The sequence below is a fragment of the Macrosteles quadrilineatus genome, unplaced genomic scaffold (assembly GCF_028750875.1).
Source record: "Macrosteles quadrilineatus isolate MER2022 unplaced genomic scaffold, UCM_ALF_1.0 Scaffold_1__1_contigs__length_201487025, whole genome shotgun sequence".
Lineage (NCBI taxonomy): Eukaryota > Metazoa > Arthropoda > Insecta > Hemiptera > Cicadellidae > Macrosteles > Macrosteles quadrilineatus.
Genome location: NW_026542594.1, coordinates 1,017,215 through 1,031,095, shown reverse-complemented (window position 1 = coordinate 1,031,095; position 13,881 = coordinate 1,017,215). Strand labels below are relative to the sequence as shown.

General features: G+C 33.6%; 1 protein-coding gene across 2 annotated transcripts in view; it reads right to left on the bottom strand.

Annotated features, from left to right (window-relative positions):
* LOC128988520 (kinesin-like protein KIF20A) overlaps positions 1–13,881 on the bottom strand; it is a 173,931-nt gene that overhangs the window by 47,224 nt on the left and 112,826 nt on the right. For both annotated transcript variants that reach the window (XM_054409920.1, XM_054409999.1), the window contains exons 20-22: positions 13,486–13,713; positions 10,655–11,099; positions 8,947–9,070 (exon numbers count right to left, since the gene is read on the bottom strand). In XM_054409920.1, coding sequence (XP_054265895.1) covers positions 8,947–9,070; positions 10,655–11,099; positions 13,486–13,713 — 797 coding nt within the window. The remainder of the gene's footprint in view (positions 1–8,946; positions 9,071–10,654; positions 11,100–13,485; positions 13,714–13,881) is intronic.

Below are 13,881 nucleotides of genomic sequence, written 5' to 3'. Positions count from 1 at the left end.
AATCGTATTTGTCCAAACGCTTTTTTCAAATTAAATATCAAGATGTATAGTTTGGCCGCTTAGAAAACGACCTGCGCGCTAATGCTAAACCAATGCTGGAGGAGGTCGCTTTCTAAGCGGCCGACCTATAGTTACAGATGTACATGAAATTGAATCAGGTTTACCACAAGGCAGTGTTCTTGGACCTATTTTGTATACATATTGTTCACGTATGACCTTCCAAGTACTCAGGGTATTACAGTTGCAACATTTGCAGACGACACTGCTTTTTTGTCATCAAATCAGGATCCTATTCTAGCATCATCAAACCTTCAGGCTGCATTAGACGGTTTGTCTCAGTGGCTACAGAATTGGAAAATTAAAGTAAATGAAACAAAATCCGTTCAAGTTACATTTACTATGTCTACAAGAACTTGCCCCCCAGTCACATTGAATAATGTAATGCTTCCACAATCCAACGAAGTTAAGTACCTTGGTATGCATCTCGACAGACAGGTTACATGGCATTCACACCTTTGGAACAAACGACTTCATTTAAATTTAAAAACAAACAAACTAAATTGGCTTATTGGTCGAAATTCAAAATTATCTGTTGTAAATAAATTACTTTTATACAAAATTAAATTGAAACCTATTTGGACCTATGGTATCCAACTCTGGGGAACCACTTCAAACTCGAACATAGAAATAGTTCAACGATTTCAATCTAAAACACTAAGAAAGATTTTACAAGCACCTTGGTTTGTCACAAATAAAGTTATTCATCAAGATACAAAATTACCCTATGTTAGAGAAGAAATAAAAAACCGAAGTGAAAAATATCAAAGAAAATTAGAAATCCATCCAAATTTCCTGGTAGTTAACCTCCTCGATAATAGTGAAGCTATAGGCTCAAAAGAGTTAATCCAATAGACCTTCCAAATCGTTTTTAGTTCAATTTTTTAAAATTTTTTGTATGTTAGTGCACTTGATGGAGTGTTTCTAACCCATGTTAAAATGGTCATGAAATTTACTTATTGTTCTAGTATAGAATAGATTGTAAATAAATACTTGTTAAAAAAAATTAAATTTTGTAGGTTTGCTCTTGTTACCATGAATACCATCAATCAATATTTTAAAATCTCTCACCTCAAATTTTTGAAAGCCCACGGGGCAGAGCCCTAGGACAATAACGAAGAGGGAATAGTTGTATAATATATATCCTCGGAGCTGTAGCTTCATTTGCGTGCAATTTGAGCCCAGTCGGTTCAATACTTTTTGAGATTATCTCATACAAACACACAGACACCACCTCTTCTTTATAATAGTATAGATAGATAGATAGATAGATAGATTACTATTATAGTATTATATATTGTCTGTGCTATGCTATGGCTAAAATACGTTTTTATTAATGCATCAGCTGGAGAAACTCTCTGAATATCTGCTTCAGCCATTTGTTGTCAAACATTGATCTCGTAAAATAGTGAAATTATTTTTCGTATACACTAATAGAGCAAGGTTTGTACTAAAAGAAAACCATCTTTTAGTTTAAAAAAATACATGTTTCACAGGAAACAATTTTAACCATTGTAGTAACACCATTATAGCTTAAAAAGTTGATAATTGATAGTTCACATAATATTTAGCACATTTGACGGATAAACCTTTTTTGAATTCGTTATATTATAAGTGTATAAAAATTCATATATCTGTGTATCAATATCTACTTATCTCATTTCTGTTCAATGGAAGTTATGCAATTTCAATGATACCGGTACTTAAATGGGAAGTCTTACAGCTGTTATAAAACTGTGCATACATTTTATCTTACGAGTAAATTCGCTACCAATTGATATAGTACGACAATTCTATTCTACTGCAGTACTTAGAATTCTACCACTACTCACATTAAACCTACCATATTTACTTTTGGGCTAGTGATCAATTTATTGTATTAATCATACAATATAGTGAATAGTGTAGTCATTTATTTATCTCGTTTCTATGACATAGCTCTATTTTGTAGAAATCAATTATGCAATCATAACAACAGAAATACTGCATCATTACATTTTATGGTGACACAGTATTTATTTTATATATAAAAAAATTTAGCTAATGCAATAATTAGTTCAATTAGAACCATTGAATATTGAATAATTTCAACATTAATCGAAGACGAAGCGGTTGACAACTTTCAAACAGTTGACTAGGCCTAGTTGCCTTCAATAATTGCAATGCGAACTGTATACACTGAGGTCGGCAAACAGTGTTCACAGTGTGCAGGCACTTTGGACATCGTGGCACTTGGACGTCGTGCAACAGTCAAATATTGATTGGACGTCGTGCAACTGGCAGAGGCTTTGGACGTGGTGCAAATGATACTTTTTTACAATTCTACAGTGCGCTGTTTCACGACGTCCAAGTGCCACGACGTCCAAAGCTTGTAGAAAGACTATATTTTTGGCAGTTACTGTACTTTTGGACGTCGTGGCCCTTGGACGTCGTGCAACAACTTTAAAATTATGTTTTGGACGTCGTGGCACTGAAAAAATATTATTGGACGTCGTGGCACTTGGACGTCGTGCAACACTCCCTTATTAATACGCTATATGAATGTTTGTAAACAATAATTATTAAGGAAATTTACAGGAAAGCAGGCTTACCTTTAAATAAGTCCATACAGACACATAACACATCACAAAATTAAAAGTAGAAATTTTCGTGGTCACTGACCACTTTTTCAACCACTGGAGATTGGAGAAAATTTTCTCCAATCTCCAGTGAAAATTTCTACTTTTAATTTTGTGATGTGTTATGTGTCTCTATGGACTTATTTAAAGGTAAGCCTGCTTTCCTGTCAATTTCCTTAATAATTCCTGGCAAATGCCCTATCTTTTTATAAGATAACCTTTGTAAACAATAAGGATTTTTTGTTTACAAAAAAATCTCTAAGGGATATAGAGAGGAAGGTTATTTAAAAAAAAAATAGCAAAACGGCCATTGGTGACCTGCATGTTCATAGGATACACTAACAACCACTTAGCTAAAAGATTCGCCCAATCTGATGATTTCGAGGTGTATGTCTAAAGCAAGGATTATGAACACCTCACTATGCCCCAGTGGTTGTAGTATATCGCTACAAACACACAGGTCACCAATTATTTGCCACACAGGACGGGATTCGAACCCGAGCTGACGAATGCCACTAGCCAAGTGACACACGCCCTAGCCTTCTCGGCTATCTGTGCTTGATGACTGAGGAGTCAAAAACCGGTATTTAAGCTGACGCCACCGATTGCAAACAGATAGCGCTACAGATGGTTGTTTAATGCGTTACTAGGTAGCAGCACCAGTTAGTCACGGACTATTTAGATGAAATTTTTTAGTTTAAACACAACAGTGATCATAAATGTGTTCCTGAGACTTTGCTGCAAAACATTAGTTTCCCTAAAATGGCTATATTACGATAACCTTGTCCAACTAAATCAAGGTTAAATTCAATATTACATTGTAAACTGTATGTCTTTTGATTTTATGAGATTTTGGTTTCAAATAATGCTATCAGAACATAAAAATTTATAGGAAAACCAGGAAAATTACAACAAAAACTAAGTTTTATTTAATGTTTACTACAAATACCGGGATTTATCTTTCTTATATATTTTCTTATTGTGTTATTATTCAAAATTAGCCCAATTAACCCTTCGAGTGTCCCTTGTTTTGGCCTTAATGTCAGCCTATTTTTTGCTCATTTGCAAGGTTTTATTAAAACGGATCTGAGAAGCTTAAAAACAATGTTAATTATACTGTTCTATATACCATTTTGTTTGGAAAATCATGGGCTTCAATATTATATATAAAACATGAGGAACATTTTTTTCAACAAAATTTTTTTAGGTAAAAAAAATATAATTTGGAAAATTAAAAAAAAAAGAAGTTTGCGCTCAATGAAATTGTATAAATTATAGGCCTATAAATATTTGAAAATAGCCACTTTGTTCTAAATTTTATGAGGATTACAAATATATAATCATATAGTGAGGTAAGTTATCAAATAAATAAGTTATGAGTGAAAAACATGTTTTGCGCGTTTGAAAGAAAATACCGAAATCGCCAAATGACTCAACACCTTTCATAAAAACACATATTGAACCAACCAGAGTATTTCATGTTGTATGAAATTTTATTTACAGTTAGTACAAAATCAGCCTACTAGTAAATGAGAAAAATACAGCATGGTTTTACCTTGATTGGGGCCAGAATCCTTTGCCGAACTTGAAGAATTCGTTTGCTGAACTTGATAAATTACAAAGTATCCAAAATATATTTACAAAAAGTCACAAAAGTTAGACAAAAAACTTGCAAAGTTGTTGCTGTCAATAGTTTTCAACACTTGTAAATAAAAACTAAACACTTATGAAAAGAAATATTATATACATAAGAATTAACACATGGGCCTAATCAGAGTCCTCACCGCTACTTTGGTCTAGGGTCACTTTGGCCCTTTTTCTGCCCCTCTTAAGCCTCAAAAAGTGCTGCATTTTGTGGAAGCATTCTCTGTGAACACCCACATTACAACTGGGGCACCAAAATCTAGACCTGCCTCTAGTTTTGGTGTGACCACAAACGATACACTTTCTTTCTTGTCTTTGAGGCAGTTTTTCAAGTCGGTGGTCACCGCAATCTCCGCGGGGTCCAGGAACTGGTCCAGGTAAGGCATCGCAGGTTGCTTAGCCTTCGAGGGATTCTACAATAGATATGTGGAAATCTCTTCTTGATACAGGTTTGTCAGTGTTCTCTTTGTACAGAATGTAAGCATTTACGAGCGCAATATCAATAAAATTGAAGAACAGCTTCTTACAGTACTTAGAAGTGGTGCGGTTGCAAGACATATGGTACACAGATTTATCGCTTACATCCACACCACCCATAAACTGGTTGTAATGGTGTATCAAAACCGGTTTCATACCTCTCAGTCCCTTTTTACTTGTAACAATTTGATCATCCGCATGGTATGCTGTAGAAATCAAATACACAATTTTCCTACTCAGTTTCTGACGGTAACCAACCAATAACAGATTTCTCTTTCTAAAGTATTTCCCTTTCTCCTAAGTTATAGTTTTTAATTCTTTTTGATAAAAATTTTGACTTTTTGTTTATGGTTCCGGTGATGAACGTTTGTCGTTCAAGGAGGTTCTCAGCCAACGGAATTTTTGTGTAAAAATTGTCTGTAAAGACATGATATCCTTTGTCAAACAATGAAGATTTTTCAACCAAGTTCTTTACTACCCTCTCAGTAAATAACTCTTCATCATAATTAGCTTCAGCAAGGTAATCACGTCCACTGTATAGTTCCATGTGCATAACATAATTGGTGGCACTATCGCAAAGTTCGAATTTTTTTATTCCGTATTGTTTGTGTTTCTTATTTGGCATATATTGAATAAATATGCATCGGTTCTTTGTTCCTACTACACTTTCGTCGATGGAGAGTTCCTGATTTGGTACAAAGTGTTTTTTGAAACTTGAATTCAGATGATCTAACAACCACCTTACTTTTATCCAATGGTCATGTCCAGGCTGACCCCTCTCAACAGCGCGGGCCGATGTCAAATGCAAGAAACTGCTTATGAGTAAAAACCTATTTATCGCCATGGTGTTTGAATAAAATGCTATATGTTCTGTTTTTCTAGTGTCCCAATATGATTTGATGTTTTTTCTAACTGTCATTCCCATATTGATAAGAATAGCAAAAAACTTTTTCATTTCCTGTATGGAAACATTGGACCATTTTTTGAGCCTAGACTGTGGACTCAAATTATCTCTCTTTTCATCTAATGTTCTTTGAGCATAGACATTTGTCTCTCTAGTAATGAGATTCCAAAAGGCAGCTGTCAAAAATAAGTTCAAATAATTGATAGGGGAAGAATTTCTGGGGGGTAAATCTTTGGGTCCTGTAGCCCTAACTTGAAACTGAGGTCTGACATCTTTCGGAGGTTCGGGGGGATACACCCTAATCCAATGTTCTATGTTTTGCTGTACTGGTATTAGCCTAGGCCTACCTGCATTAGGGTCTTGTTCATTTTCAATTTCAAGATTTTCGTCAATATCTGACGTCTCTAAATCGTTCAAATCGGGCACATACTCCCCTCCACTCCCTGACGAAAAGTCTAGCAAAGATAGTTCAGAATCTGAATGATAATTAACATCAATGTCACTACCAACTTCATCCGGATCGTCAATAAGTCCTTCAACATCACTAATATCATCTTCTAGTGCATTACGTATATCACTACTGTCCATTTTTACCACTAAAAACGACGATAAACGTACAAAAACACACAAGTCACCGATGTGAAATAACCAAGTTGTCTAAAACACGAACGTCAGCTGTCTGCTACAATTACGATCGGCCTCGGAGAACATACAGCGCTGAGACAGACCTCTGGAGAAAGCTGAGAATCTAACGAAAAGAACGATACCTAACTCGATCCAGTTCAATCCGATTCAGTCAGTCATAGAGCCTTCGCCGTAAACAGTGTTCGCGAGTCGCTGCAGCGACGCATGACACTCGGAGGGTTAATAAAATAGTGACAACATGTCAGTTAAAATCCAACAACAGGTAATGGAATTAAAAGGCAAACAAAAAAGTCTTACAAAATATGAATAATTGGCCTAGCACTGAAAGGGTTAAGGGAAACGAGTTCTACAAACATTTACTGACTTGGTTGAAGTGAAATATTTACTATTTGAATTTGGGTTAGTGTTGTGAGGGGGGGAGGGGAATATTAAACAATGGAAAAAAGCGAGAAAGCATGGACAATTTGATATACTATAAAGAAAACTGAATGAACACTGTGCTGCATTTATTGAGCAATCATTGAAAGAGACAATTTGCAAACTATGGAAACATAGGAAAGTCATACAAATTCGCTAACAATCCCAGGCTCGTGCCTAGCGTTCCAGGAAAAAAAACAACCCAGGAATAATTTTAATTATTAATTTTTTAGCCTAAATCCATGACATAAGGTTTTGCAAAAAATCCCCCCCCCCCCCCCCCGGGCGTTTTTATGTACCCAAAAAGAGGACGTGTCCGGGAAAATGAAGACTTTGTAGAAAGTGGTGGAGTCAAGTCAGAAGTTGTACAGTAGAACTCTCTGTAATTCAAATGGTTTACAGTAGACTCTTGATAATAAGAAATTGGTGGGCCAAGCAAATCGATTTGAATTATCAAGAGTTTGATTTATCGGGAAAATATAAAGTAAGTACCGCTACCAAATTGTACAACAAGTTACCAGTTAAAGTTAAAAAGTTACCATTAAATGTTTTTAAAGTAGCCATCAAGAGAATTCTTCTAAAAAACTGTTTTTATAAAATAGAAGATTATTTTGCCTCAACCTTAGATTAGTTTTAAGTTGTATTATATTGTTGACGCAGCCTATACACTATTGTACTTTTCACAATTTGTGTCTATGGAATAAAGATGATTTGATTTGATTTGATTTGATTTGAAGTAAAATATAAAATATAAATACGGTTCCGCACAACTAGGGGTCTCAATCTCGGGCCTTAAATCCAATCCCGGGATCTCGGGATTTCTCTTAGCCAATCCCAAAATCCCGGGTTTATATTATTTTAACTTTTTAGCCATTTTAAAAGAGCGTGAAGTCCCCTTGTTGAGTCCTTAATGTTTATTGAGTCCTTTAATGCCTTTACCAGTGTTACACTGCACAATTATGCCGTTTTCTCAGTAAAAAAATATTACTACACGGAACTTTTATCATCCATCTTTATTATTTACAGTGTATAAATGTTGATATGTCATTCTAGAATTTAATAAATACATAAAAGAAAACAGCAGCAAGCGCACTCGCATGTAGCCTACACATCACGCTTCACTCAACACTAAACTTTCCAAGAAGCACAGCTGGAAGTTTGACTACTAAAAATAATATGCTAATATGGAAACTAAATAAATAAAAATATTAAGATAAAGAGATAATATTGGAAGAATCATCAGTTGCAGCGTAAAAATGTTATGTTGACTGACAGCAATAAAACAATTTAAAGTACAAACAACAACAAACCATCTGCTTATGTACTAACGTGTAAACGTAATTTAGGATTATAAAAAAATTAATCACCGCTCTTAAAACCTAATACGAAGAAAAGTTATAGACCCTAAACATAAGTAATCTTAATAATGAAATAATAATGGTGTGTTTATATTCTCAGGCTAAAAGCCTGTATTAAGAAAACAATACTTCCATTACCGATTGCCATATTTTATGTTGCGACATCAATTGCGTTGTTTGCGTTTAATGGCAAAAGTTAAACTCAAAATAACTTATACCGGTACTGTTATTAATTAACTTTTAACTAATGTAGGCCTAATAACGTTTTCAGAAGGTAAATCTAAATACATCTAATACACTTGAAACATATATTTACACTACGATCGCCTATTGAGTTTAATGATAATTAAATTGTCTAATTGAAATAGAGCACAGCTAATACCATATTAATAAAAACTAAGTATAAACATAGGTATTGCAATCCATTTAATCCCGGGATTAAAAGACTCCAATCCCGGGATTTCTAGGTATCAAAAACTGACCGGGATCCCGGGATTGAGACCCCTACGCACAATATAGGGTTTCGATAAAACAGAACTTAGTGAAATACAAAACTAAGTTTAAAACACGTTCACTGTGCATGAAGAGTTTCAGTTTAATCTCGTCACCACCGACGCGATTGATTATGCTTTAAGCTGTTAGTATGCCAATAGCTGTTTTAATTTAAAAGCCTGTGCATTTTACACTAACTAAACTTTTGGTAAAATTATCTTTAGGGTTAAGTCTTAAGGGGTCGGTGTTAAGTCAAAAACCAAAACGACAAAAATTGCAATAGACACGTACCATTAAAAATAAACCACCTCCCACTTGATGTAGTACAACTTACCTGCTTAAATCACCCATAATATTTTTAACTTTTGACAGCTCTTTGGCAAGTTTTTCATTTTCAATTTCCTGCACTCTTTGAGAGTTCCACAGTCTTGTTGTTTCTTGCAACTGCTTCTTACAACCTAAAAATTAAACAAATTACTTTTACAACTATCTTTTGAGTTTGAAAAACATATTTTTTCACTGTACCAACAAACCAGATGCTTTATATTAGTCTAATGATAAATGGTATTCTTAATAATTGGATTATATGGATTTATTTTCTATTTTCACAATGTATTTCTATGTTTCATCAATGAACTTAATTGAAAAGTGTTGAAAAAACTTGGGACAGTAAAATATTCATTATAATGACATTTAAAAATGACAATTAAATCTGTCCCGGGTCCAGGTCTTACCATGAGTACTACGGTATTAGCTTATTCCCTATATGGGAAATTCGCTAAAACTACTAGACCAATTAATTGAGCTGTTATGTTAAACTGATATGTTGAGCTGATATGTTAACTTAGAATCTTAAATGAGTTATTTTGAATTTTTAGCAGTTAAGGACACACTTTGGCGGGCTATGCCACTCAGGGTCTATACATTGTATGTAGTGTGCTATGATGGCCCTTGGGTTGGGGCTATCAGCTGCCTGTTGGCACTAGTGCAGTGCGTGGTTTCGAGTTATCAAACCAGAGATAACAAACATGATAAGAATCAAACATATGTGGCAGGTGTTTTGAATAATCATTTGTCTTTCTCATTTATTGTTTTTAGGTTTCGATTTCGAATGAGACCATTGTGTTTTTTACTAGTATTGTTTTTATATCTATCTGATCGCTCTGTGTATACATTAAATTTGTAAGTAAAGGAACCTCAACCACAGGCTTTGCCTAATGAGGCTCTAATTATTTTTTTAGATTCAAATTTTAAAGGTCACTTTTATTGTACATACAGTATGGTTGTTTTGTGCTTCAGATCACTGTAACTTGTCTTTTGTCAGCCTGGTGAGAACAACGGACTTTTTATTTAAGTTCAAGTCTATTTATATTATAACATAGTTGTTTTTTTTTTTTGTTTTACTTCAAGTGAAAATTAATGTACAATAATTTTGAAATATGTACAATGTATTGTAAGTTCTTTGAGAAAATAAATATATATTCTATTCTATATTTTGCATGAAAAGGGCCAATAGGCTATAACCACAAGACAGGCTAAGTGGTCATAGTCATCTTTCATTTTAATACTGTCCTATAAGGCTTTGCCCTGACAGCTTCCTACACTCATCTCCATTCCTTGGCTTAAAATACCTACTGTTGTAAGGTCGCCATTTCAATGAAAAGTATTAAAGTTCTCTTCCCGTTGTGAAGCAGTAAAAAGAGAACTAACTGCACTACAGGCAAATTCAGTTCAAGGGTAGTCTAAGTGATAGGAGATACAGCCGGAATAGTATTTTGGTGAAAAACATTAGGTAGGTTGTTCCAGAGGGAGTAATTTTAAGCTCCTGGTAAATGGTCAGTTAAGACAGTAAATAATTTAAAAGGCAATTCCAGCCTCCACCGGGTTCTTAGTAGTAATAAAACAAAAAATTATATCGGGCGAAGCCAATGGGTAACAGCTAGTAACAAGATAAGCACACAAACCCAGCCAAAGCTGCAAATTTTAAAAACTAAGATTTTGTGACTTAAATGGATGAATAAAACAGCTGTGAAAAAACTTACTCTCCTCCAAAGTAGAAATTTCAGAGCGAAGTTCCTCCTCAACCTTCTTCTTGTCTATATTAAGAGATTCAATGTTCTTTTGAAGATTTTCGATCTCTTCAGATTTTTTTGCTAAAGCTTCGCTTAATGACTGAAATTTGGATTTAAGTTCATTACTTTTAACAGATAGTTCGGTTTGTTCTGCAGACTTTTTGACAAGTTCAGTTATTTCACTTTCTAACTTATTCCTTACTAAATCAAATTCTTTCTGGTTCTCCTCTATACACAATTTGTAACAATCAGCCTCTTTGATTCTTTCAATAAGTTTCACTTCAATGCATTCTAAATTTTCAAGATGAGTTTTTATTTCACGATTCAACTTCACTATTTTCTCTTCACGGGCACTTAATTCGGTCATGTTCTCTTCATGCTGCTTTTCTAAAGTTTGTAGTCTTTCAGCGGTTTCCTAAAGATACAAATAACTATTTTATCATTTCATTTTTATGAATAAAATATAAATACACATACCACTAATAACTCATGCGATTCCATGTAATACATGTTAAGGATACATAAATTGTAAAATACCCCAGCCACAAAAAACCTGCGAAATAAGAGAATTTCCATTTGCCTGATTGAAAAAAAATAAATTAGATATGAAATCACTAGTGATGGGCAGATCCAAGAAAATGTCGGTACTGGATCCGGATCTTGAAAAATTTGGATCCGGATCCAGATACACACTGTCATAGGGGCGGGTTAAAAACGTAATTAACAGAATGCCAGAGATTGTTGACGTCGGCAATATACAGTACTGTAACATTTCCTGACCATAGAGGTTATTGACGTCGTAATATACAGTACTGTGACATTGACTTACCATAAAAAATTAAAAGTGCTGCACCCTGTTGGTAAACCTTATAACTTTTTAATGCTGTTTAATATTACAGAACCAACTTGTTAGTTCAAACAGCTGACATTTGTTTATTCCTTTTAAATATGAATACTCATCATGGTTAACATGGGAAAGAGCCAATGGGGAGGAGCTTGAAAGGATTTTTAAGAAAAGAATGTGTTTAAAATGAGAATATGAATATATATATGTGTATTTGTGTGTGTGTGTGTATGCCTGTTAGTGCGATGACTAGGAGTGAAATTCTGATTCGGTGCATCGAATCGCGATTCGATTAAGTAGTGATAAAAAAAAACCATTCGATTCATGAGGGAGTCAGTAGCCATATACGAAAAACGCCTGCAGAAAGTCAACGCAATACAGAAGTGCATTGATGTTGTGTTTTCATTGCAAAGGTGCTCTTATTTAATTAATTCTTTGCTTGTAATAGCTTTAATTGTTTTATAATTTTTTGTTTTGATATTGCAAATGATGAGAAGTTTTGTTAAGTGTAAGCAGTGTGAGACATGTTTTACTACTGTAATAGCTAAAACAAGTCACTCCAAAATCATTCTAAAAATAACAGGTCTGAATAATTAATTGTTACTTGATACTAAACTAGTAATTGATGTTTTAGACTGATAAATTTGGTATTTCTTTGTCTGCTATATATTCCTTGTAGTTTGTAGGTCTGATTCTATCATCATTTTATCAATTTGAACCAACTGAAAGTTTCAGTATAAATCTTGCAAATGTTAATATTTGTTTGCACGAAAACATACAGTATCTTTATTTGTAAAATCAATATTATAAAATTGGTAACATGCTTAAAAATATGATTCTACAAGTAAAAATTATGAAATAGGCAAGTAAAGCAGCTCACTGACATTTCTAACAATACTGGTTCTTTCTAATATATGATTGAAAATAAATATTTTTTAGCCTAAATTCATATATTATGTCATATGTATGAATAGGCCTAGTACCACATACCACATCAACAAAAGTTTGATTACTACACAAATGTGGTAAATTTTAATTAGGCCTAGCCTATTGTTACTTCACTCTATTGACAAGTATGAATAGAAAAATATCGTATTGCTTCAAATTGAAAACCTTTTGAATCGAATCGAAAATTTTTTGCTGCTTCGCACACCCCTAGCGATGACTCAAGGCAAAATGATCCGATGTGATGAAATTTGTTACAAACGTGTAAACCTATATTTATTCAAATGAGTTCGCGAATCAGTAACGGGGGTTTATAGGGTAAAAATTGATTTTTCCCATTTTTGACCCTAAAAACACAAAATTTCATAATTTATCTCCAAACAATTTTTTAGAGCTTAAAGAAATAATTGTGTATATTGAAGCGGTGTTGTATGCCCAAGGATTATGGAGAAAATTTTAAAAATTGTAAATTTAAAATTCCCATTTTATTCTTATGGAGAATAAATAAACTGTTGTAGTTTGCTTGTTTATGGATATATTTTAATCAAATTTGGCAATTTTGTTTATTTCATACTAAGCACAAAAAAAAAAAAAAAAAACACACCTCAATATCTTCCCCCTAGAAGCAAACTTAAGTACTCACTAAAATTAATGTTATTTAAATAGGAAATAAATCTGACAATTTTTAGGGAATATTTTAGTAGAAATCAAGCCGGGTAAATGGAAATTCACTTGGTCTGCACTCTGCAGGTTTGCTGCGGCTGAGGTATTTTATATATATCAGTGACACAAAAGCTTTAGACTAAATTGATTTTGTATGTAATTTTTGATATATGCAAGAATCTTTACTTAAGATTTTTAAAACAAACCCTTTTTTGCATAGAGGACAAAATCCTGTCCCATCCTAAAAGTTGGGAAGGAAATTAAAATCCTGACTTGTCTTGAACTAAAAATTCAACCCCGTCCATACCTAATTCTAAGAAAATTAAATTCCTTAAATAAATCCACTTACTTGTCTGAAAGCTTTAAACCCTTCAGTCTGTCTTGCTAGTTGTTCTTCCAATGATAGTTTTTCACATAACAAAGCCTCGTTCTGTGTTTTTAATTTTGATAACTGATTTTCAAGATTAGATTTTGAGCTCTCTGTTGTACTGTCCTTTTCTACTTTGCGTAGACATAGTATTTCTTCTTCTAGTGTCGCACATTTAATCTTTAAATCCTGAATTTCATTCCTGTGAATCTGAAAAGAATGAATAAAAAAAAATGTATATGTAGCCAGACTCTCTCCTCTGTACTCTTTATTGTTTACTATACAATGAATGAACAAGTTGATAAATCTCTGTTAGTAACAACTTATTTTTTAAAGAAACTGAAAACTAAATCACTATTGTGCTCTTTTAGATTGAAA